Here is a 26,458-nt window from a genome sequence, read left to right on the forward strand (position 1 = left end):
AATAGAATAGAATAGAATAGAATAGAATAGAATAGAATAGAATAGAATTCTTTACTGGCCAAGTGTGATTGGACACACAAGGAATTTGTCTTGATGCATACACTCTCAGTGTACATAAAAGAAAAGATACATTCGTCAAGAATCATAAGGTACAACATTTAATGATAGTCATAGGGTACAAATAAGTAATCAAATCATATTAGGAAACAGTCAATATAAGTCGTAAGGATACCAGCAACAAGGTTACAGTCATACAGTCATAAGTGGGAGGAGATGGGTGATAGGAACGATGAGAAGATTAATAGTAATGCAGACTTAATAACTAGTTTGACAGTGTTGAGGGAATTATTTGTTTAGCAGAGTGATGACATTCGGGAAAAAACTGTTCTTGTGTCTAGTTGTTCTGGTGTGCAGTGCAGACTCAAGACACAGCCCTATGGGGAAGCTGTACTCAAGAAGATGCAGTTGGAGACTTTTCTTCCAAGTCACACAAACGGGCCTATCAATAAGGAAATCCAGTATCCAATTATATAAAGGAGTATTAAAACCTAATAGGCCCAGTTTGTTCACCAAATGCTGAGGAATAATTGTGTTGAACGCCAAACTGAAATCAATAAACAGCATTTGTACATGAGTATTCTTCTCCTCCAGGTGTGCCAAGCTAAGATGAAGCACATAGGAAAGTGCATCATCTATAAAGCGGTTCTTCCAATAGGCAAACTGTAATGAGTCAAATGTAGGAGGAAGGCATGACAACATATAGTCTTTTACCAACCTCTCAAAACACTTCATCATATTGGAAGTGAGTGCAACTGAACTCGGTTCCTTCCTGGACTTCCGAGGTCAGTAAAATGAGACCCAGATTATTGGGGGGCAATATGCTGACTCTATAAATCGCTTAGAGAGAGTTGTAAAGTACTCTGAAGTGGTACATAAGACTAATTACTATTGCTATTTGTTGCCTTTTATGATCCTTATCATTCTTTTTACTCAGAGGTAAAATTCCGTCTTTATGTACCCTTCAGCATAAATGACTTACGGGCTAATAATAATTTCTGGTGCTTTATATGGCTCTAACCCACCTGGGCAATAGTATACAGTAGTCCTCGTTTAACCTTCACTCATTCAGCAACCGTTTCAAGTTGCTATAGCGCTGGACAAGGGGTATGTAAGATGGATCGCTATAGATGCAGCCTTTGGTCATTTGATCGTGATTCATGCACTTAGTGACCATCTTGCAATTATGTCGAACCATCTTGTAGCTATGTGATTGCGATTTGTGACCTTCACTGTCAACTTTTGACAAGCGAAGTCAATGGGGAAGTGGGCAGAAGCCCACAATTGGCAATCACATGATCACGGGATGCTGCAATCATGTGGAATTTGACTAAAATGACAGCAACTGAGACAGCTGAAAATGTCATCATAAGTTGGCATAGTCACATGACATTGTACTTAAAGCTGTGCCCCCATGGCGATGGAGTTGCTGGTCATAATTATCACTGATAAGAGGACTACCTGTGGCTATAGGCAATCTTAACAACTGAGCTGTCACTTCCATTTGGCTGTTGCAGTTTCTTGTATCCTGATTAGGTCTGCAGTTGGTGAGGGTGAATTGTCACCCCAGCTGAGACCAAAACATCTCATATCAAATCAAAACTTGAAATTATGTGTCAAAATTAGATCTGGGATATTTGGTACTGCCTATTAAGATTGGACATTAGGCAGCAGTGGGGCTTAGTATGTCAGGGGTGTCAAACTCAAGGCCCGCAGCCCACATCTGGCCTGCGGGGTTCTTATATCTGGCCCACGGAGCCAACCTGGAAACAACGAAGGACAGGCCCACGGTGGTTCTGCCAGTGAAAATGGAGCTCGGGAAGTTGCAGTAGGCCGTTGCGACCAAAAATGCAGCTCAGGCACCCCTGACACGAGTAATGTCAAGCTGGCCACACACGCCTTGCCTCCCCAAGTCAAACCCAACCCTGATGTGGCCCTCAATGAAATCAAGTTTGAAACCCGTGATGTATGTCATTGAGTGAAACAAAAACATTTCAAAGGGATAATAAAGGAAAAAGGAAAAAAATAATGTGCTATGTCAATAACAGTGTTTCGTAAAAAAATTTCCCTCAGCATCGCTTTTAGTTTTTTAAAATTATATTTACTGTAAATTTGCTGTACCGCTTTTTATGATTATTTAATGGGATTTTCATATTGTATTATTTTTCAACATAGACTGCCAAATAATTCTGATTTTGAGTACCCCTGAGAGGATCCTGGAGGATCTCCAGGAGTCCTACAACCACATTTTAAGAAACTTAGCCTAGAACATTGAATCGTGCCACAATGTAATTCAGGCTGTGATAGAAGAAGTATGACATGCAGAATGTGAAGAGACACTTGTGCATTGTCAAAAATGGCAGTTCTTTTAGTATGTTAGGATTTACATCATTACACTGTAGCTTCTGAGCAAGCAAAGTGCAGATTGAAGAGTCACTCTGCAGATATATTTATTTATTTATACCCTGCCTTTATTATTATTCAGATCTGAAAAATAATTTTGAGGTAATGTAAGTATTTGCCTCAAACTGGAAGAGTAGTTATTGGACATTCCCACATCATAGTGCCCACATGATGATTGGTCTTTGGTCTCATGCATAAGTGAAATTATTCCGTTCCTTATCAGATAGCCGATACGGAAAACAATCTACCTTTTCTTCACAGCTTCATAATGTAACCCGATAGCAGTTGTGAGAAAATTTTATTCTCCAATCCTACAGAATCTAGAATTACATTGATATACATCAGCAGTTGTACCATGATTAATAGTTTTCTCTAGAGAACTACTGGTATATCTGCCTTCTCTTCTCACAAGCCATATTCTTAGATGTTCTTACTTTCTTCTATACCAGAAGTTTATTTAAGCAGGAATACAAAGCTTTTTCTTAAAATGGGCTTAAGAAAACATTGAGAAAATAACAACTGCACCGATCATAAGGCTGTTTCAAAAGTCTGATTTTCAAACTTGACTACATTTAGCATAATAATTTATATTATAGTTGGTTGCATACTCATTGTGTATGTATACACACACACACACAGAGCGAAATACGACTTACGCATCATCACAAAATCTCCAGAATTGTAAAGCCTACAAACTTAAAATTTGTCACGTATGTTCCTCTTGGCTTCTAGGTGCTCAAAAAGAAAGGATTTTTTTGAAATGACCATCAGAGCATTAGTATTTCCTATATTATTATTAACACACTCTGATGCTAAGGAGTTCTACTCCCCCTCCCAACCTGAAAAGAAATCTGTTCCAAATGCAAAACACAAGCATAGGAGAGGAGTTTCAGTTTCAGTTTTACTCTCACAGTAGCAAGCAGCTTTACTACAGAACAGTTGAGCTAAGCCGCGGCCAGGCTTCTTCCTGTTTCCTTGCTCACACAGCAAATACTGTTTCACTTTCCAAACAGCCCTCTAATGTTAAGGAGTTCTACTCCCCCTCCCCACTTGAAAAGAAATCTGTTCCAAATGCAAAATACAAGCAGAGGAGAGGAGTTTCAGTTTCAGTTTTACTTTCACAGCAGCAAATAGGATAAGGTACGGGAGGCTTCTGTGGGGCAAGCCTGAGGGAGAGAAGGGGATAGGATAGGAGAGACCTCTGTGGGGCAAGGCTGAGGGAGAAAAGGGAATAAGATAGGGGAGGCTTCGGTGGGGCAAGTCTGAGGGAGAGAAGGGGGATAGGATAGGCTTCTGTGGGGCAAGGCTAAGGAAGAGAAGGGGAGAGGAGAGGCTGATCGTAACTACTTATTAATTTTCAAATTGTGTCGATTTATCAAGCCCAATCACATAGTTATCTTATTTCAAATTGAAAACTACTTTGACATATACCGGTAGGTAGGTAAGTATACTTTATTGCGGTCATAGACCAAAGAACCAAAACATCCAAGGCACATAGCTGGTACACAACCAGACTGAAGTGCCATACGGCAACAAGATCAGTGGTGGAAACCACTCCGTCAAACTCACAGTTTCATGTATTTTAAATTTTTAGCTCCAGTCTATATGGACTATAGTCGATTAAAATTGTACATAGGTAGAAAATACTATATTGCAATTTGCATAAAATCCACACATTGGCACTTTATACAACCATCAGCTGACTCAACCACTGGCAATCAATAAAGCTAACCTCAGTCAATGGGTCCAGCCCATCCCTTCCCCCGGCTCTTACATCCCAAGACTGCAGCAAAAATTTTTTGCTACCTTTAATGTAATCTTAGAATCAGTATCCTGGAGTAAGAAGCGAAGACTAAGATTTTCAGATAATCCAGGAAATCTTTGGCAAATGGGAGAGAAAAGTTCTGACCTTACCTCCCGATAATGGGGGCATGTAAATACAATGTGAGCCAACGATTCTGGAGATCGACCATCACATGAACAGTGGGTGGATTTCACACCTCCCGAGCACCTGCTATCTAGGACATTCGATACCGGTATTAAATTACTGCTTGGTTTAATAAAAAACAAAATGCTAAAATTGTGGTGTGAATATTGTTCTCATGAGTTTTGCGTAGCACCCACATTTATGAAGTTTACTTTCAAAAATTTAGAGGTAACAATTTTAAAAAAATAAAACCATTTTGATTGACCGACAGAATAACATACATATTCAAAACCTTAATTTTCTCTCATTTAGATTTTAGTAACTTTATTCTGTAAAAAAGTAAAAACTTTAATATGTGACAAACTGTTTCCATACAGATTTTATTTCCCACACTGGTATTCTAGAAACAATATACGAGCATATCGGTATGGCGTTTCTCGAAGTGCAGAGAGTCCCGTCCTTGATGATATTGTCATGTCTTACCTATTTGCTCAGGTAAAAATTGTTAATTTATTAGATAGGTCTATAGCTATTTACTCCTAGATTGATTATGCTTATATTGCTTATCTAAAAACACTTGAAAGGTTATACCCTTCAGTATAGCAAGATTGGGAGTAGCATCAAAATACTGCTGAACAGTGTGATTTGGACTGATTCTTATGGAAGGTTTTTCAAGTTACAGTAAAAATAACCCACAGTGAAACACTAATCCTGAGTTCTCACTCTTGTTTTTGATTCAGTGGCGAGAAGATTTTGTCCACGAGTGGGTAAAAATGGCTGTGACTCATGAAACACAGGAAGAATGTCTTGGAATGGCCGTCCTTGATATGATGAGAATAGCCAAAGAAACGGACCAAACTATATTATCCATTTACAATTCTGTAAGGTAATTCTTTTTTGAAAAGACAGATGAATCGCCTATACATCATGTGTAAAAGTACATTCTCACTCTCATATATGCTATCTAGATAGATCACTGCAATTCATATCTAAGTATTGGTATTAGGTGGCAAAGCTTAATGCCCCTGCTATAGATGAGAGTAAAGTTAAAAGAGTAATGACAAAGAGTTGTATCAAGGGGAATTTCTTCTTTCTGTCATAATCTTCTACTTTCTTTAACAAAAACATGCATATCCATTAGGTTTAGAACAATAACTGCTGCTGAACCTATTAACTGTTTTTCACAACCGGTAGTTGAGGTTTTCAGATCTGTTGGCAGAAGCCCCAAACTGTAATTGTGCAAGCAGAAATGCCAATCCTTTCTTCCTTTTGCACACTCTCTCACACACACACACCATCCATCCCAGCATTGCATAGTCATCTGTTTTATGCAGAAGGAAGGATGGGTGGGAGCTCTATTTTGTTCACACGTTGAAAATTAAAATCAACGCACAGTGCTGTACTTTTCCCCAAAGCTTTCAGTACAGTATGTACAACTCTGAAAGATATGACTGACCTACAGCATGTCAGCAGTTTCATCTCCACAGTTCTAAAATGTACATATTGTCCATTATACTACATTGGATTGCAGAAATGAGATATTGACAGATTTGAAGGAGCTAGTAGTGTGCTTCATTTTATTGGAAAGCAATATCCAAATGCAAGCGTATTGAATTGTTTTTTAAATCTATATTTCAATACAATACAGTATATTTTCCCCTTCTGCTTAAGTTCTTAGTTTTGTTGGCTGTAGATAGAATATTTGGTGAAACAAATGCTCCTTGATTTTTTTCTGTAGAAAAATAACTGTTTTTGAATTGCTCTTAGTGATGTTTGATTACTCATTTGGTAGTTCTTGTATTCACAGCTACAAAATGTTTTTGCCAAAATGCATCAGAGAAAAAATCCAAGATTATCATATTTTAACAAGAAAAAGAATAAGGTACAGGTTCCGGAAATTTATTCAGCAATTCAGCCAGTGCAAAACAACTGCCAGAAATCTGAAACTGAAGTATCTCATTAATTTGGAAAACCTCCAGTCTGCCTTTTACTCAGAAGTGTTTAAAGTGAAGGATCCTGGAAGAGAACCTTCAAATGCAGAATCTTTTGCAACCATTATTATAAGTGGAAATGGCGGAATACAGTGTCCCAGAGGAAAACAAAATGCCAGTGAGATGCTTGCAGATGAGGTAATATTTGATTATGTTCTTTCATGCTTAATTCAGGAGAAACCTATTACGATGTACCTGGATGGACAGAATGACTTTGCTTTGTCGTGAGAATGCATAGTAACTAATTAGAAACAACACTGTACAGTGATTAAAAATTACACAGTAGCTAAGTAGATAATTTCCCAGAAGATAATTAATGGGCAGAATGGAAGATTGAAAGCTTTATAAATCTTAGTTGGCACCTGCCCTTTCCCCACAATCTCAATTATGCAGGAGCTTGGTTAATCTTGTGGAGTTCCAGCTATATGTTGCTTCTTAATCTTCATATAGGCCTACACTCACTATAGGCCTACGCACAGTAATATACATGTAGTTCTTCTTAATTTGTGCCGAAAACCAGCAGAATTGCAAACTTGGACTACTTAAGATTACCAGTATTGTTACTGCAGAGAAAACTGGTTTAGCAATAGAAATTATTGTAAAACGGCATTTTCAATTTTTCACTGTGGTATTGGAATATAAATTTTCCTTTAATGTTCAGTCTCTTAACAGCAATACTACAACTTTGTATTTCATGAGGTTTTCCTTATATAACTACAGAAGAGAAATGTTTGGAAATTGTTTCACCACAATTTGCAGTTGCTGCTTGAGGATGGAGTAATCTTTCAACAGTTATTCAGATGGATTCCTTCTACTTGTTGACCTTTGGAAATCTTTCCAAATCTTTATTAATTTTTTTAATCATATGGCTATATTCCAATCCCTATTTCTGCTGGGCTGCAGATGTTGTAAGGGAGCAAGTGGAGGAGGGATGTTCTCCTGTCCTAAAGATCTCTGTTAATGCCACATAAACTATCATCACATATATTTATTAGCAATGGGCCCCCTAAAGTGTTTGGCAGGTCAGATCTATAATCATTAAATTGGAATTGCATCAAATCTCAATCTAAATATTTAAAATGATTATCTTCCAAAGCAACATTGTTTTTTTGATCTTGTTTTTGCAGGACATACAAACCTACTGTGATTTTCCTGATATTATAGATGTCAGTATTAAGCAAGCAAATCAAGAAAGTTCTGGAGAAAGTAGAATTGTAACCATTCACAAACACAGCAAGAATCTGGTACTGTAGCTAACTTTGGTGACTTTGTGCTATGAGTATTAATTGGTCAAATAGATTGGATAATATGCTTTGCATTTTGGTATCTTTGGTATCTAATACAGCCATAGAAGGCAATCATAGAAACAGTTATTTCTACAATGTGCAATAAAATTATCCAGTTAGAAAAGCTTTTAAGGGTGACATCAAAACCCTTACTTATTCTCTTACAAGATTAATGTGGGTGATTGTTCTATTTGCTAAATATCACAGTCAGCATTATACAGTGTTTCAGTTTCCAATCTGAGAAACATTTAGAATATGTGGATGGGAGGCTCAAATATAACAGTCACCTACCTGTTTGCTATTCTTTAAATCAACTACATTGCTTTCCTATTCCCATACACAGTTGTGGCTAAAGATACAGCTATTTTAAAGAGTTGCAGGGAGATACCACATTTATAATCCGAGATACTCTGAATCTTGTTTTTGGAAATGAATTTGAAGTAATATATTATCTACTATGATATCAGAGATTTATATAATATCTCTATAATATTAGAGATTTCTATTCTTTTTTTATTTTATTTTTTATTTTTAAACAAAACTTAAAACAACCATCATCCATTACAATTACAGAAACTCTATCAATCGGTTACAAATCTTTTGTGCTTAATCCCATATCCAAAATTCTCTTATTTGACAATTTATTATATTCCTTTGTATTATTATTCTCATTTACCAATTATTTAACAGTGGCTTATCTCCCATAAAAAATCCCGCTTTATATATTTTATCATTACATCCATTTCATATTTCATTTCCATGCTTTATTATCTAACCATTGACAAAATAAATCCCATATCAAGTAAAATTGTTTGTCTTCCTGTTCTCTAATTTCAAATGTCAATTTGCTCATTTCAGCACATTCCCAAATTTTCTAGAGATTTCTATTCTTGAGGGTAGAAAACAGGGAAGCACATATCCCGAAATCCATGTCTCATTTCAGTGTGGAAATATTGGAGGGATTTACCTATTGGTATTTGTATCTAAACAGGCCTAAATAAGATTGACATGTAAAGTATTCATGTTTATTCCTTTTCCTCACATAAGAGCATCCTTACACGATTTTTTTAAATGATAGTGTGCAAATTTTCGTTCCACCTCAGTTGGATAACTCTTTTGATAAATGACATGTTTTCTAAGCCTGTGTAAAATTGCTGATACCCTTGTAATTGTAGGACTTGAATTATGTTTTGTTCTGAAAGTTGATGGTTTTGACATAACAATCATGTACTCTAGATATTAATTACATGTACAGAACACATATTTTTATCTACAGATAACTATGGGGAATGACTCATATACTAAGGCTTCTTATATATGTATGAGATCTAATACACACTGATGTGGACCTTTTAAAATCCTGAACTGACTGGGCCTAAATCAGGGCCCATAACTATTTTCCACACAGGGGTGAAATCCACTTACCTTCGCTACTGTTTCGCAAATGGGAGTATGCACGCGCTCGCTTCGCTCGCACACGACACCTCTGCACATGCACAGGACCTTCTTCACATGTGCAGAGTGTCAAAAACAGGACGTGATGATGTCCGGCTGGGTGTGCTACCTGTTCACCCCAGCCAGATAGAACTGGCTGCATTTCCCCACTGTTTCCACACCTATTATATAGCCTGTGTCCTTTTAGCGATAGATCAAGCACTATATTTCAAAAAAAGAGAAAGGCGCTAAATCAAAATAAAACTTGATTCAAGCATATATAAACCAAGTATGGTTAATTTGAATAGTTCCTTGCTATTGAATAATGTCTTATTAGAATCATAAACTTGGAAGGGACATCTAATTCAACCTCTTGCATGGTGAAAGAAGCATGCAGTTCTTGTGATCTGGTGATTTAAAGTCATTCAAAGAAAAGAAAAAAACAAACAACCCATGTTTGTATCCCAACAGATGTCAGGATAATTGAATTTCCCCATCATTATTTGTGGCTCTTTGAAAGGTTTACCTTTCAGTTTGCTTTTGAAAAACATAATCTCTATTTTCTCCTTGACTGGCTGGACTGTGATAGATGCCAACAATACTTATTTACATTAAAAAGTTAAAATTTTAACTAATTTTATAGCAGCTCAAAGGCCACGTTCAGTACTTTTAGATCTGACTCAAGATATATTCAGTTTGTTTATTCTTGGTAGTGATCATCAGGTTGAGCTATGTGACCCACTTAAAATCTCTACCTCTTAAGAAAGGCAATACTCCAAAAAGATCAGAGAGCCTCAAGAGAGGCTCAAGCAACTGGCAACTGGCAAGTGTATCTTACTATTCCTGTTACTCTTCATTGAACCTCAGGTTCTGAAATACACTACAATACAATATAATTAGGTCACAATAGATGAGACTTGGCTGATTTCAAAGAATTCTTGCAACTCTGTTTTACAGCTTCCTTAGATATTCCCATTGTGATGGGCATTGATTGGCTGCAAACACATGATCCAAATGCTCACTGCAACTAACTTTTTTTTCCATCTCAGAAATGTCTAGAAGCACCATTTGTAAGCTTTCCACTTTAATGCTTCTTCCTCTCCTTCTTGAATCCTGTTCCTTGCAAAAATAAAAAAAGGCATACAGAATTTGCTAAGGTTTTCAGGGAGGACGAAACAACTTCATTGCTTCCTCCTTGTCTGTAACTTGAAACCTTTGGTGGAATCAGTGGCTGAAAGGACAGTCTGAACTTTATAGATGGGAGGAAGCATATGAAGGCAAACACCAGCCAGGTTTCTATCTGGCTTTCTCACGGAAAAACAGAGTTTGGCAAGATTCTTGTGTACAGTGGAGTCAACAATAAAGGAACCTCTTGACCCAAATCCTGGAGCCACTTTGATTGTTTGCACCTAAGTAAGCCAGAAATTCAAATCCCAGCTAAGAGGCAAGTTAGCTACATTGAAGGAGTTCTTAGTTAATCATCTGAAGAAGGGCTTAGTTCACTCTTTTAAGTTAGAGGCGCCTGGTGCTCTCTAAGCTTGATTGTTTTTTTGCAGACATTTCAATACCCAAACTAGATAATATTATAAGTGCTAGTAAGGAGTGGGGTTTGCTCTCAATTTATATTCTAATGGCTTGCCCTATCAGTATTGGTGGGTGTAGTCTTAAGGGTTCTTTGGTTAGGCTATTTGTTGCTGATTTGTTTGGCAGTTCTGTTTACTTGGGTATTGTTTACTTGATAGTTGGTCTGATGTTAATCTTGGAGTTAATCTGTGTTCATCTGGGTGCTGATTGCTGGTGGGGAGGTGTTTTGGTCTTTTTGTTCCTTTTTGGGTTTGTTAATTGCCTCTTTGCATAGTATGTAGATGTTGTTTATGTCTATGTGTCTTTTTTTTAAATAAATTTTATTAAGTTTTCCAGGTTAAAATCAACATGAGACAAAAACATTGATTATACATAAAAACAAAAACCATACATTCCCCTCCCTCCCTCCCCCATTCATAACACTAAACATACAAACACGTCTATCCCGGCAGATAATATTCCTGCCCTCATTAATAAATAATTATGCCCACGACACAGAATAAAGTAAATAATCCCCAAATATGGTTTCCATACAATTATGTTTCAATCTAGATAGGTATATCTCTCCTCATATTGACTTAGACCCTCACTTCATCTCAATCCTTTTATTCAACCACCGATACCAACTGTCCCAACTTTGAAAAAATTCAGAATCCTCTTTTTCTTTCAACATATATGTCATTCTGTCCGCCTCAGCGCACTCTAATACTTTATTTATAATTTGGGCACTAGCCGGTATCTCTTTTTCTTTCCCCTGTCTATGGTTGACTATTTTGTCAGAGTGGCAGTCTTCTAGAAATTTCATAGCATTTTTGGACTTAGCTTGGGAAATGGTCAGTTTCCCAATTGAAACTATTCATACGTTGGGAAATTAGAGTTTTCATCCTGTCTTCTGACTTCTAGTTGCTGTTCATTGATACATTCTGCCAGTCTTCTGCCTGTTTGTCTTACCTAGTGGCTGTTTGAGTCATTACACTGTATGTTGCAGATGATTTCTGGGTTTTTTTTCTGGGACTGCTGGGTCTTTTGGTTTACTTAGGATGTTTTGAAGGGCTTTAGTTGGCTTTTATGTTACACTAATTCCAGGTAGTTGTAATAGTCTGTTGTTGTTTTCTGAGGTGTTCTTGATGTATGGCAGTGTTATGCCTTTTAGGGCTTGTGATGGTGGTTGTGCTGTATTGGGTTGAGGGGACAAGCACTTTTTGATAAAGTTGTGTAGATATCCATTTTGTTGGAATATGTTATATAGATGCTGTTTTCTTTTTTCTGTTATTCAAGGATACTGCAGTGAGCTACAAATATTACTCTTAATTGGTACTCTTTTAAATCTACATTACATCTATGGTGTCTGCATTGCTGCCCACAGCATTCAGGAATGAGCAGAGGTCAAATAAAGTGAATAAATAAATTAAATAGCATTATTCAAAAACATAATGTTAAGATAGAAAATTCATCTCAGTGCATAGCATTGACTGTATGCTTTTTTTTGTAATTTGCATTTTATTGCTTCACATTCTCTACCACATTTTTTCTCCTTGTCTTTTACAGGAAGTTGAATTTCATTCATTAAAAGAAGCTCTTTCTTTTGTATCATTAATCGATGGATATTATAGATTAACAGCGGATGCTCATCATTACCTTTGTAAAGAGGTGGCACCTCCTTCAGTTCTTGAAAATATCCAGAGCAATTGCCATGGGCCAATTTCGTAAGCAATACTTTGTTCTAACATTTATCTTGGGAATGGATAACCTTTTGAACTAGAGGCGCATCAGGTTAGGCATTTGGGAACACAGTAATCATTGTGTACATTAGCCCTGCTCACTTGTATAGACAACTTGCCTCCATGGTTATAGATTCAACATGGACCATATTGAGGAAGAAACTTCTTTCTACCCGAGGAAGCAGGTTAAAATAGCTTTGTTCTTGCTCTTATTGTTACTGCTAGCAATAGAGGAAGTTCAAAAGCAAGAGCCAATCAGCAAATGTATGGGACTAGTGTAGTTAGCAGGGAGTCATGCAGATGGGAGATGGAATGCCAGGGGTCCTGAGTGCTGCAGATAAGGAGGAAGGGAGATAGATGTTCATTTGTATCAACCAACCCTTGTTTGCACCTATGAACAAAGCATTAGTAACAGTTATTTGGATCCACTTTAACTTGTTTGAATTGATACATATCTCCATCCAGACTCTCAGATTTTATAAGTTTTTATCTATGCACACACACACACTAGTTATTTCAATGATTGTTGTGGAATATGGAAAATTGCTAACAAAAGAAATTACTCTTGGTACAGTCTACATCTTACTGTTCCTTTCATAAAGACGAGGAAAAGAATATATCAGAGTAGATATGTATAATACGTCCCAGTTCTGCGCAATTTAATATATTAGCATGTTCCAGTTAAGGTAATGATGAATTATAAAATCAAGTGCGTATTGCATAGGAAAAAGTTCACCATAACAATGTCACTCAGAGAAAGTCAGATATTGGTCTCCGTCTTTAGGAAATCACATTATCATGATGGAAGACAGAATTTCTTTTTTGTCTAACTGGAGGACGAATAATTCTCTGAATTGTGTCCTTTATAGCCTGCCAAATTTCTTCAAACCTCTTCTGAAGTTCCATTTTATATTAAAATATGTTTAGTTATTTTACTATCTGTTGCATCCATCCCATTTTGTCCTATTCAATTAAAGATAGCCCTCAAAGGACAACCATTCGTTTAGCAATGGTTCAAGGTTATGTCATGGTCCCCAAAACAATTGCAACAGTAACACCCCCCACAATAATGTGATCAGAATTTGGGCACTTGGCAACCTGCCCGTACTTAAAACCTTAGGGATGTTTAATTCCCTCCAACTGCCTACTCTACCTCCCATCCCTGCCATTTTGGGCAGCCCATTGGTTTTGCCACCCTGTACTTGCTGGCCCTGTCACCTTTACCGTACTATGCTTGCCATTGTTGTCATGCTGCATTCACTGGCCCTGCCGACTGTGCAGCCTACAGCTGACCTTCACTACCTCCTCCTTCCTGCAACTGCTTCTGAGACATGCTTGGTCTGGCCATTTGTGAGGCAGCTGATGGCTATGCTAAACCATGTTCCTAAGGCTGTACCTGCCCTTTGTCCAAATCATTTGTAAACTTCTTGAGATGTTTTGGAGCTTCACATGGGTCCAGCAGGGCCAGGGGAACACATCTGGATTGCTGTTGCTAATGAGTTAATGTGACATTACACTACAACCACATTGCTTAGTGTTGGATATTCAGGTCCCAATTGCCATTATAACAAGTTGTAAATTTTATTTGGTGGCATTCTGCTGGTGAAAAAACAGGTCGAGGAAATGGGAAATGATTTTAACAATTTTTTATTTACTAAAAGAAATGTGGAAAGAGCAGTCTTAGATCAATCAAGAGAGAAGAAGAAGAATTGCCATTTCGCTGACAGATTCTTTTTATGAAAAATCTGCTATATCCCAATATATTCTGTAATTCAGAAGTGTTGGCTCTTTTTAATATTTTGTTTTTCCTCCTCCTTTTTTTTTTTTTTTAAACAGCATGGACTTTGCAATCAGTAAATTGAAAAAAGCTGGCAATCAGACTGGCTATTATGTTCTTCGTTGCAATCCAAAAGAGTTTAATAAATACTTTCTTACCTTTGCCGTGCAGGTTAGTATTAAGGAACCAGATTTCTAACTGCTTTGCTTAAATTTAAGACAAGATTTCAGTTCCTTTTATTTTGGAGATATATTTATATTTTATCTGTTGCTTTTCTTGGCTCTTGGGAGCAAAAAATCATCCTTTGTTTTCAGAATAACATCAGTACCTATGTTTTGAGAATAGCATATGTAGTTATGAAAATTGGCAGCAAATTGGACCAATATTTTATTATTTTTTCCCATTCGCTCTCACTGTTCATTCAAGTGTGGGACCGCCTGCTGCCGCAAACGGCCTCCCACTGGCCGGTACGCTCTCACAGAGAGGGACTCCTCCGGGTGCCGTCGGCCAAACAATGTCGGCTGGCGGCCCCCAGGGGGAGAGCCTTCTCTGTGGGGGCACGTACTATCTGGAACGAGCTCCCCCCGGAGATAAGGAGGGTCCCAGATCTATGCACCTTCCGCCGCGCTCTCAAGACCTTTTTATTTCACCAGGCTGGTCTGGCCTAACCTCTCCCATTCTCTTTTTAATGTAAATTTTAATGTAAATTTTAATTTGTTCTTAACCTGGGGTTTTAAATTTGTCTTGGGCTAAATTGATTTAATTTGATTTTACTTCTGCTCTTAAATTTTTGTATTCTATGTGTTTTATCCTGTGCCTGTTCACCGCCCTGAGTCCTGAGTAGGGCGGTATACAAATTAAATAAAATGAAAAATGAAAATGAAAAGTGCCATATAATATTTAAATTTTCAGAGTTTGGTTGTGGTTTATATCCATTTGTGTGAATTTGCCAATAGAACAGTAGCTTAGAAAGAGATACCGGAAGTCTCAGGAACTTCTTAGAGGAACTTCTGAAATGGTTTATAAAGATTATTAGCCTCAGTTCTTCCTTCAAAAGACACAGCACAATATTTATTATTAAAGAATAACTTATCAAGAAGTAACTTATCAACAAATGAAGAAGGTTTCTTCATTTGTTAAAAAAAAAGTATATTGTTCATAAGTATCTGCAATTTATTTTAAAAGTTATAAATTTTGAAGAACATGCTGCTGGTATTCACATACATTTTTAGCTTCTTAAGTTGCCAATTTTTGTGTCTATTGCTATTGTGATATTTCTAAGCAGAGTGCAAAACAATTAAAATGATTCAGGTTCAGAGCTTTATAAAAAAATCAAAATATTTGCTATAGAACTTTATTTTTATATACTAAAGGAACTCCTAGCAGTACAGTTCCTTGGTATTAAACTAAGCTGAAGTGTTGAGCTGTGGCAATCATTTGTTTCAGCAAGCTTTGTTGTAGATTAAAACAAAATTAGGCTTGCATTAGATGGCATTTATAGAGCAGATAAAATCGATCAGATTTTACACTTAACATCTGTAAATATTAATGTCATGATAGCTGGATATTCAGAGTAAAATTAAAACATAATTTTGTTCCCTCCACCAACATATTCCATTGTTTGTAATAGAGTTTGTGCGATGAGTGAAAGTTAGAAAGCTACAAAGGGACCAGTAATGAATTAAGTTACTAGATTGGTATGGCAATTCCTTTGCCATAAAAACTGTTCTTTTCTATTCTCTCAATTTTTTAACTTCCCTTGCCCATCCAATATGGCTACAAGATATATTCCTAGTCCTGATTGCCAAACTAGAATTATGCATGACATTTGATTAAATTTATAAAGTTACAAATAAAAGCATTGAACTGAAGTATCATTTTAAAACTTTCCTTAAATTTGCAGCAAGACAGCATAATTGATTATAAACATTGCTTGATAACAAAAAATGAAAATGGCGAATATAATCTCAGTGGAACTAGAAAAAGTTTTACCAACCTTGTGGATCTGTTGAATTGTTACCGTACAGAAACTGTCCAAGCAAATAGTATGGTTTTCCAGTTTATCAGATGCTGCCCTCCAAAGCCAAAAGGTAAGCAATTTGAATTTTATTTGTTGAGGATGATAATAATTGTGTGGCTAACTGAAGTAGAGAAATAGCTGTCGTTTGAGAAAAATACAAAGACCTACGTTAAACAATAAAAGAGCAGAAGTTTTAACAACATAGTTCTCATATAGGCACATATATACATATTCATAGGCACGCTCTCCAAATTAGATAGAGCAAGACAGACAGACAGACAGACACTAGGATTAATGGGCAAGATTAGATAGATGAGATGAGATGAGATAAGATAAGATAAGGATAGATAAAGAGGAAAGAGGGATGAGGAACAATTGCTGTCTTCCTCCTTCATTGCAGAGAATATTTTGCCATGTAGAAGGATGCTGATTGCAACTGATGCTGAAGCTCCATTTTGCAACCCCCCTACCCCACTGACCGATATAATTGGATCTTTTGGAGTTTGGGAACGATTTTATTCTCAGTCCAGATTAAGTTCCACATTCCTGCAATAAAAGATATATGCTCCACTGAATGTCCAGAATGCATGGCACAAATGATATTTGTGTTTATACATATTTGTATATTTGTGATACATTGGGATTAGGATAAGGAGGGAAGTAGTAAAAAAAGAATGTAAGTTGCTAACCCTAAAACATAGGAAGTGTTTAAGTCTTCCATCCTCAACTAGAGGATTCTAAAATCTGTTTGGATTCTGTGCACTGTTATACAAGCTTAGCTTTGGAGCTGCTGTGCTCTGGAAAGTTTGAAAATGCTTCTTGGATGAGAAGTGAAACATCTTCAAAGAAAGGCCAGTTGCCTCTGGAAAAAAGCACCTTTGGGAGATACTTAATTGTATTTTTATTCCATGGCTGCTGCTTTCCCCATTTTTGTTAGGTCGGAAGTTTTGTTAGGTCAGAGGGGAAGTTAGGTCGAGAGTTGCAATGAGGACCCCACAATTACCCAGTTTTATTAATCAAAATTTACATAGGAAACTATGTAAATTTACATAGAAGTTTACACAGGCTGAGTGCAGAATATTGTATGTAGTAATTATCAGCTTTTCCTTTGGTTAAAAGTGAAACAAAGTAATATATTGTCTTAACATTTTTGATGAATATCCTACCAAAAATTTTGTTCCTATTCCAAAATATTCCGTTATCTTTAGATAAAAAATTCTTTTTGGACCTGAACAAACATATCAGGAATTTTCTGTGGGAGGGCAAGAAATCGCGGATTTCTTTTAAGATACTCCAAGGGAAAAGGAATTTGGGAGGTTTTGGGCTCCCTGACTGGGAACTATATCAAAAGGCGGCAAAAATAATCTGGATTAAGGAGTGGATCAAGTTACAAGATAGGAGAACCCTGACCTTGGAAGGACATGACCTTATAGAAGGATGGCATTCCCACCTTTGGGATATAAAGAACAAGAAAAAATCCTATTTTCATAAACATAAAATTAGGGAGACCCTTATTCACATGTGGGTCGAAATTAGACAGAAGATCTATACGAAAGTACCCAACTGGCTTTCCATCATGGAAGCGTTGGCGGCACCAAACAGGAGAGATGAGTACAAATGGGGTACATACAAGGATATCCTCGATGAAGAAGGGAAACTTAAATCATTGGATTTATTGAGAGATCAGGGCCTAAATTTGGATTGGTGGAACTATTTTCAGATCAACTCAAGATTCCAAAAAGACAGAGACAAATTTGGTATAGCAGCGAAATTTGGGAACTTTGACAAAATTATTTGGGGAACAGATAAGAAAATGTTATCGAAAATCTATAACTTTCTATTAGATGAAGATAGGGCAGAGTCCATAGCAAGAAATCAACTGAACATCTGGGGAAAAAATCTAGGACATAGACTAAATTTTAATGATTGGGAGATAGCTTGGAATAGAAACTACAAAATAACTAAATCGACAACGTTTAGGGAAAATCATTACAAATTGTTACACAGGTGGTATCTAGCCCCAGCGAGGCTAGCCAAGATGTTTCCAAATCTCTCTCCCACATGTTGGAAATGTGGAAAAACGGTCGGCACCTTCTACCACCTATGGTGGACCTGCCCTGAGACTAAAAAGTTCTGGTCCAAAATCCGACACTGGCTCTGTGAAATAATGGGACAGGAGGTAGACCTAGCCCCAGAGCTTTTCCTCCTAGGCATAACCGAAGAAGGCTTTAATAACAACAAAACCCAACTGATAATCCAGATTATAACTGCGGCTAGATTAGCTTTCGCAAAATGCTGGAAAAACAAACTTATGCCCTCAGAAGAAACTCTAATAAATAAGATCCTAGAGTGCGCAGAAATGGCGAAACTGACAAGTGAGTTAAAAAACGAGGACAACTCAAAATATTATGACGTATGGGGTATTTGGTATCACTGGTTGAACAATAAGACGAAAACATGACTATAGAATTTGACTTGGCACATGTACTATAGTTGTATTGTATAAAATAATGTATAGTTAAGGATGAAGTCTTTTTTAAACTTTTGTTTCACTATATTGTAAAACACTGCACCTCCGAAAGGAGAGATAGATTGTATATTTTCTTTTTTGTTTTAGAAAACTCAATAAAGTATTTAAAAAAATATATTGTCTTAACATTTTTAGTTACATATGCAAAGGTTTGTATTTGCTTGTTTTTCATTTTTTATTTGTAAATGAGCCATCTCCCATAGAACCTTCTTAATATTCTCTATCAGCATATATAATAATTATCTGGTGGAAATCATTTATATATTGGGCTAGAAGACAAGCGAGTAAAATATGGTTGTGTCAACTTAACACTCCATTGACTTCTTCTTCCAGATAAGTCCAACCTTCTTGTCTTCAGGAGCAATGGAGATTCTGATATGCCAACATCACCTACTTTGCAGAGACATAATAATGTCAATCAGATGGTTTTTCACAAAATTCGGAATGAAGATCTTATCTTTGTAAGATTAATACATTAGTATTCTTGTTTTATCAGCATCTTAGAATTAAGTTCAATTAATTTAAATATCCTTGGGCTTTTTCTCAGTGGTATGTGCTACTGGAAATAATTTGTACATTGTTGTATTTACCGAAAGCTGGATGTTTATTATGATAAAAGCATATAAATATAAGATGTAAGGTTCCCCCTCATTATTCATTGAAAATTGAATTTCATTTACTATGCAAGTACTTTCATTAAGATAGGATGTGTTATCATTTCCTTTTTAAGATAGATTTGTGCTTTTATTAAGATAAAGGTGAGTTCTTGAGCTGATCTTGTTACAGCCCTTCCCACCCTCAGTTTATACTTCTGTAGTGTTAAAAAATGAGGCTATTTAATTTGTTGTCTAAAAATATCTCTGTGCTCCAAAGCAGAGTTCCCTAACCTTTCTGACTTTGCGGACTAGTGGGGGCAGGGGAGAGGGGATGGTTCCAGAAGTGGTGGGTGAGTGCACCCATGAATGCACCCCAACTTATGTGAGCGGTTGCAGACCACCTGCATGCAACTCCACTTGCATGAGTAGCAGGCACATGCGCCCACCACTCATGCAAATAGATTGCACACGCGCTCACCCACTTCCATGGCCTGGTTCCAAACAGCTCAAGGCCCAGTAGTGCCTTGCTCCAAAGCAATCTTCTTGTATTAGTGTTTTTTTTAAAAAAATTTCATGTTTGATTGTTTTTCACGTGGGCTGAAATGCTTGACTAATCTTTTCCTTTAATCTCAAATTTTGGCTTTTTTGTTTCTGTTTTTTGGGTAGAATGAAAGCCTTGGACAGGGCACCTTTACTAAAATTTTCAAAGGAGTAAGGAAAGAAGTAGGAGACTATGGTAAATTGCATCAAACTGAAGTCTTACTGAAAGTTCTGGATAAAACACACAGACATTACTCTGAGGTTTGTATATTAATTTAAAAAGTCCTATTGTTAATATTAATTAAAAAACACTACTTTTTAAGTACTGGCTATGATAATAGTTTGAAATGATATACAGTGAAACAAAGCATTAAAAAGCATCACAACTGAAAGGAACACCCAAGATGCAGGTCAAATTTATTTGTTGATAGCCATTTCTTAGTTGAATAAACCTGATGAATTTTCCTTTGTTGAAAAATATGCAAAGTTACTCATATTTTAGATATACAGTAGGATTTTGAATATCCAGGAGACAAAAATAGATCTGAGTGGCAGCTTTTCTTCTTTCTTATTCTCCCATGAATGGTTTAAGTGAAATAATTTATACAAAATATACACTTCCATTTCCTTAAGTTGCTGAAGTTGCAGAATTTCAGCTTTTCAGTACTGAATTGGGGTTGGCTTAGAGATTGTACTAAAATATTACACCTACTCTAAATAAATATACTTTAATCTAAGTACTTTAATAAATTGATCTCATGATTTCAGAAAAATAAAAATGTAGACTTCTCCTTCCAGTCTTTCTCATGGTAGTGCAGACTGATTTGTTGTTTATTGCTGACTAGGAGTTCTGATAAATTCTGATGTTATGAAGTTGATTATCCCATGAAAATTTTTAAGAGATACTGATTAAATGTCTATATCAAATAGGAATTAAGATGATTCTGCACCATCAACAGTTAGGAGATAAACTGTGTCAGCTTTTTCCATGCCTTCTGAAAGCAAATGTGTTGAATTTGCTAATATGATACAGCTGATAAAAGTTCTCTATGAAAGTTTGTCTCTGACTATAAAAAAAATTGTGTACCTTGGAATTCAAAAGCAATTTCCTAACGACTGATTTGTTAATTGTTCCCATCTTTGTTTTGTTGAATCTTATTTCTGTATATCAGTATGCCATCTATAGTATTATGATCCAATATGAAGAGCATTCAGATGCTCATCACAAATTTATCTCTCGCCAGTGAATGACACTGTTGTCAGCCCTCCCTGATAAAACCAGACAGGAAATACAACAAGATGAACTGATTCTATTTTAATTAACAGAAATTTGCAAGTTTGCAAGTACAAAGTTCCCACTGCCATTTGATCCATTACGTTGGATCCTTTCTTTCTCTGACTATTAAGCCCCTGGAGGTTTCTACCTCTCTTATCTGGTAGTTTCCTGGGTAGCACCTCATCCTTTCGTTTCCCAAGCCCATTGACACATTCCACAACATTTATTATTAAAATACTTGTTCATGATGGCAAATGAATTCCGAAGCAAAAATTCTGAGACCAGTCCTGCAGAATTAATTGTGCAACAAGTAGAAGTAGCAGAAGACGGGGAATGAAGTGGTGTGACAATATGACTGAATTAATTCCAACCAGTTCTTACTTTGACTCACTTTCTTATTGTTATCTTTTTCTTGTAGTCTTTCTTTGAAGCAGCAAGCATGATGAGTCAGCTTTCTTACAAACATTTAGTATTAAATTATGGAGTTTGTGTCTGTGGAGAAGAAAGTGAGTAATCCAGTTAATGGTTTGTACTCTGATTAGAGTTTTTTCCCCTCAAAGTTCTTTCTATAGTAGAGAGACATTATTTGAATAACGAATAAGGGCAAAAACATGAAATAGTGAAGGTTTTACACTAACCACATTTGTGTAAAACCATTATGTGTTTTCTTGAAAACAGAAAAATGCTGTTAAATCCTTAGTGCTCTCTGAGCTTGATTGCTTTCTTGCAGATGTTCCAATACCAAAGTAGGCAACATCTCAGTGCTAGCACTGATTATGTTATCTAATTTAGTAATGAAACATCTGCAAGAAAATAGCCAGGCTGAGCTGCAAATGTTCTATTGATACGAATCCTGCTGGATCAGACCAACCATTCACTTACTTTAGTAATAGAATCTTTCTATTTCATGTTTCCTAATATGATTTGATTGCTTATTTGTTCCCTATGACTATCATTAAGTGTTGTACCTTATGATTATTGATGAATGTATCTTTTCTTTTATGCATACTGAGAGCATATGCACCAAGACAAATTATTTGTGTGTCCAATCACACTTGGCCAATAAAGAATTCTATTCTATTCTATTCTATTCTATTCTATTCTATTCTATTCTATTCTATTCTATTCTATTCTATTCTTTCAAGACAATCACAAGTGTAAGTTGGTAACAGGCCTTCTCTATAGCAGCTGGCTATCTAGAAGACATTGTGTTCCATATTTTGGCATTTTTACGGAAAGAATATGAAAGCAGCTTTATAATCTGTTCCTTTTTGGAGAATTATTTAGCATTAATTATTCTAGGAGTGAGAGCTTCAGTTTAAGTAATTTACAGTGTATACTGCAATACATAAGATTAACTAGTGTGGTAATTAAAAGTTACTGTTTGAATTCCACTTAATTAATTAAATTAAACAAGAATGGAGTACATGGGAGGACACCACGGAGGAAGCCATTGCTGTCCAAAAAAAATATTGCAGCATGTTTGAAGTTTGCAAAAGAGCACCTGGATGTTCCACAACACTAATGGCAAAATATACTGTGGACAGATGAAACCAAAATTGAGTTATTTGGGAAGAACACACAACACTATGTGTGGAGAAAAAAAGGCACAGCACACCAACATCAAAACCTCATCCCCATTGTAAAACATGGCGGAGGGAGCATCATGGTTTGGGGCTGCTTTGCTGCCTCAGGGCCTGGACGGATTGTTGTCATTGATGGGAAAATGAATTCCAGAGTTTATCAAGACATTTTGCTGGAAAATGTACGACCATCTGTCCGTCAACAGAAGCTCCGCAGAAGATGGGTGATGCAACAGGACAATGACCCAAAGCATACAAGTAATTCAACAAAAAAATGGCTTCAACAGCACAGAATACGCCTTCTGGAGTGGCCCAGTCAGAGTCCTGACCTCAACGCGATTGAAATGCTGTGGCATGACCTTAAGAGAGCGATTCACACCAGACATCCCAAGAATATTGCTACACTGAAACGGTTTTGTAAAGAGGAGTGGTCCAAAATTACTCCAGATCATAGTGCAGGTCTGATCTGCAACTACAGGAAATGTTTGGTTGAGGTTATTGCTGCCAAAGGAGGGTCAACCAGTTATTAAGTCCAAAGGTTCACATACTTTTTCCTCCCTGCACTGTGAATGTTTACATGTTATGTTCAATTAAACCATGGCAACATCTAATGTTTGCGTAGTATTATTTTAAGCAGACTGTGTTTTTCTATTGTTGTGATTTAGATGAAGTTCAGAGCACATTTTATGACCAATTCATGCAAAACTCCACGTAATCCCAAGGGGTTCACATACTTTTTCTTGCAACTGTATATGTGTGTGAAAGTTATTTTTGATTAAGTGCTTTCTTAATGCCTTTTTGCTTCATGTTGGCGTACATTTTTGCTTCATTAAAAAATTGAACAGTCTAAGATAATAACTATGCATCATATCCACACGATAGCCCACTATTAAAATCTCTTAATCATCTTCTTATCCATCAAAACAACTTTGAAAAGTAAGATTTTATGGCTTGTATTAAAATCACAGCAAACCTGGATATTCTGATTATTTTGTTCTTTACACTGAAATCTTGAAATGCTCCTGAGACTTTTATGATAATAAAACTGTGTGTCCCACCAACCAGATTTTTTAAGGGCAGAATGTCAGTTATATGAAGAACCACCTGCCTTCAAGGCAAGAGGGTATTGGATAAAAAGTTCATTAAATCGTAGGAAGGGTAGAAAGAAGCACCAAAAAGGGAACATTAAGTGGAAATTGGAAATTCACGATGGCAGAACTCATACACCTGTTGTGGTTGTTTCTGCTGAGTATGGAATAAGGAGTCTTGTGTAGCCTGTATGTTGGAGATCCTTAGTGAAACCGTGCCAAGTCAAGATTTGGGGAAATCTGGTTGGATCTTTTCAGTTAACATATTTGTTTATCATGTCAAGATGTGATAAGCAAGTAGAAACTTGTGGCTAAATTGATCTGAAGTTGTAATTCACCTTTGCTTATCTAGGATGCTTGATCAAACACTTTTTGGATCTGCTGCTTTGTATTTGGTATTGTGGGAAAAATTTTCTGCTTAGCTTGTGAGTCAGCAAAAGGAAATTCACATCTTCCAGTAATGTGTAATAAATGGAGGGCAATGAGGTCGTTTTGCTGTAATTCAGGTGGCTTAGCTGGCAAAATACTAGAAAAGATTTGATTACCATCCTAAACCGATGAAAAAGTAATTGGTGCTTACCTGAATTTAATCTTGCACATATTTGGCATCAGCTTGTATTGTTATTAATACTGTCCCCAACTTTTCAGAGACAGGATGGAGTTTGAGAAATTAATAAAAGACTGTGCTTTATGTATTCCATAACATACAGTCATATTAAGTACAGGTAGTTCTCAACTTACAACCATTCATTTAGCAACCGTTCAAAGTTACAACGGCATTGAAAAAAGTGGCTTATGGCTGGTCCTCACATTTACGACCATTGCAGCATCCCCACATTTACGTGATCACAATTTGGGTGCTTGGCAACCAACAAGCATTTAAAAAACTATTTAATATTTCTTAAATTGTTTTTTAAATTTTATATCTCTGTGTTTTATTCTGGCTGTACACCGCCCTGAGTCCTTCTGGGAGAAGGGCAGTATATTAAATAAATAAATAAATGAATGAATGAATGAATGAATGAATGAATGAATGAATGAATGATGGGTGCAGCATCCTGGGGTCATGTGATCGCCATTTGTGACTTCCCAGCCAGCTTCCTACAAGCAAAGTAAACAGGTAAGCCTGTTCAGTTAACAACTGCCTGGTTTATTTAACAACTGCAGTGATTCGCTTAACAATGGTGCATAAAGGTTGTAAAATTGGGCATGATTCACTTAAGAACCGCCTTACTTAGCAATGGAAATTTTGACCCCAATTGTGGTTTCAAGTTGAGGATTACCTGTACTTGTACTTGATAATGCTCCTGAGTGCAGTTGTTTTGTCTGGCTACCTAGAAGACGTTGTGTTCCATATTTTAGCATTTTTATGGAAAGAATATGAAAGCAGCTTTATAATCTGTTCCTTTTCCGAGAATTATTTAGCATTAATTATTCTAGGAGTGAGAGCTTCAGTTTAAGTAATTTACAGTGTATACTGCAGTACATAAGATTAACTAGTCTGGTAATTAAAAGTTACTATTTGAATTCCACTTTGTTGTTATATATTTCTTATCAGATATTCTGGTTCAGGAGTATGTAAAATTTGGATCATTGGATACTTACTTGAAGAAAAATAAAACTTCTATAAATATTTTGTGGAAATTAGAAGTTGCAAAACAGCTGGCAATGGCAATGCATTTTTTGGTAAGTTCTTTTTCGTTTTTATTGATATTGGTAAAAATTCTTTTAAGTTTATTCAGAATATTTTAGGCTTTTGGTTATAATTATCCATTTTTATAAACTTCGCATTGTTGGAATATTATTTAGTTATTTGGAATTTGAGTTTGTATTTTTTTCATAACTTGGAGATTGCTGATAAACAAATACAGAAAACTGCTTTTTCTAGGATGAGAAATTGGAGTTATGCAGGCCTACCAGCTATTGGATAATCGTGTTAATTTCTCTTTTGGAAACTATGCATTAGTTTGTTTTAGGGCAAATTGTGTATTGGACCAACTTCACCAAGCTATAACTTTTAGGGTCATGTTTTCTGTCCCCCACTTTTCTAACCTTTATACACCACTGAATGTTTCTACCATGTCCAGGTAAAGGATTTTCACGTCAGTGCACTACATAAATGCACTATATAAAGCTTGAATTGAAATCTTTCCTTTAGCCTATAGCAAGAAAGGTTAACTGAGATTTGGAAATAAATCACAGCTTTTTTAGATGTAGTGCATATTAATCAGGCAGTGCAACATAAAGTGCAACCAGTTGTCTCCTAAATACCTTCCATGCTCTCTGCTAAATTAGATGGTGCAATTCCCATTTTGGCAAGGTTTAGGAACCACTTACAGAACGTCTTGTTCTCTGGTTTCTGTCTTGATGTTATAATCTTTGGAGAAAGGCTGTTCTAAAATCATCGTGTTCCTATAGTGCAGAGCTCTCCAAATATGTCCAGCTGAGGAATTCTGGGAATTGAAGTGTACAAGTGTTGAAGTTCCCAGGTTTGGAGATCCCTGCTATAGTGGTTGGTAGGTGTCTGGCTTGAATCCAGATGTTCGACACTCTCGGAATAGGAGTTTACAGTTGCTGGGGCACTAATATATTAAAAGAGGATAGATAAATTGAAGAAGTTAGAAAGAGTTTTAACCTCCCTTCCC

The 26,458-nt window shown here is 36.4% G+C and overlaps 1 protein-coding gene across 1 annotated transcript in view; it reads left to right on the top strand.

Annotated features, from left to right (window-relative positions):
• JAK2 (Janus kinase 2) overlaps positions 1 to 26,458 on the top strand; it is a 92,232-nt gene that overhangs the window by 46,394 nt on the left and 19,380 nt on the right. The window contains exons 4-14 of the mRNA XM_034410346.3: positions 4,765 to 4,882; positions 5,128 to 5,273; positions 6,195 to 6,516; positions 7,506 to 7,622; positions 12,231 to 12,388; positions 14,240 to 14,351; positions 16,084 to 16,270; positions 19,064 to 19,191; positions 19,993 to 20,127; positions 21,561 to 21,648; positions 25,372 to 25,499. Of these exons, the coding sequence (XP_034266237.1) occupies positions 4,765 to 4,882; positions 5,128 to 5,273; positions 6,195 to 6,516; positions 7,506 to 7,622; positions 12,231 to 12,388; positions 14,240 to 14,351; positions 16,084 to 16,270; positions 19,064 to 19,191; positions 19,993 to 20,127; positions 21,561 to 21,648; positions 25,372 to 25,499 (1,639 nt within the window). The remainder of the gene's footprint in view (positions 1 to 4,764; positions 4,883 to 5,127; positions 5,274 to 6,194; positions 6,517 to 7,505; positions 7,623 to 12,230; positions 12,389 to 14,239; positions 14,352 to 16,083; positions 16,271 to 19,063; positions 19,192 to 19,992; positions 20,128 to 21,560; positions 21,649 to 25,371; positions 25,500 to 26,458) is intronic.

The sequence above is a fragment of the Pantherophis guttatus genome, chromosome 2 (assembly GCF_059756535.1).
Source record: "Pantherophis guttatus breed Tessera chromosome 2, ASM5975653v1, whole genome shotgun sequence".
In the NCBI taxonomy this organism is placed as follows: Eukaryota; Metazoa; Chordata; class Lepidosauria; order Squamata; family Colubridae; genus Pantherophis; species Pantherophis guttatus.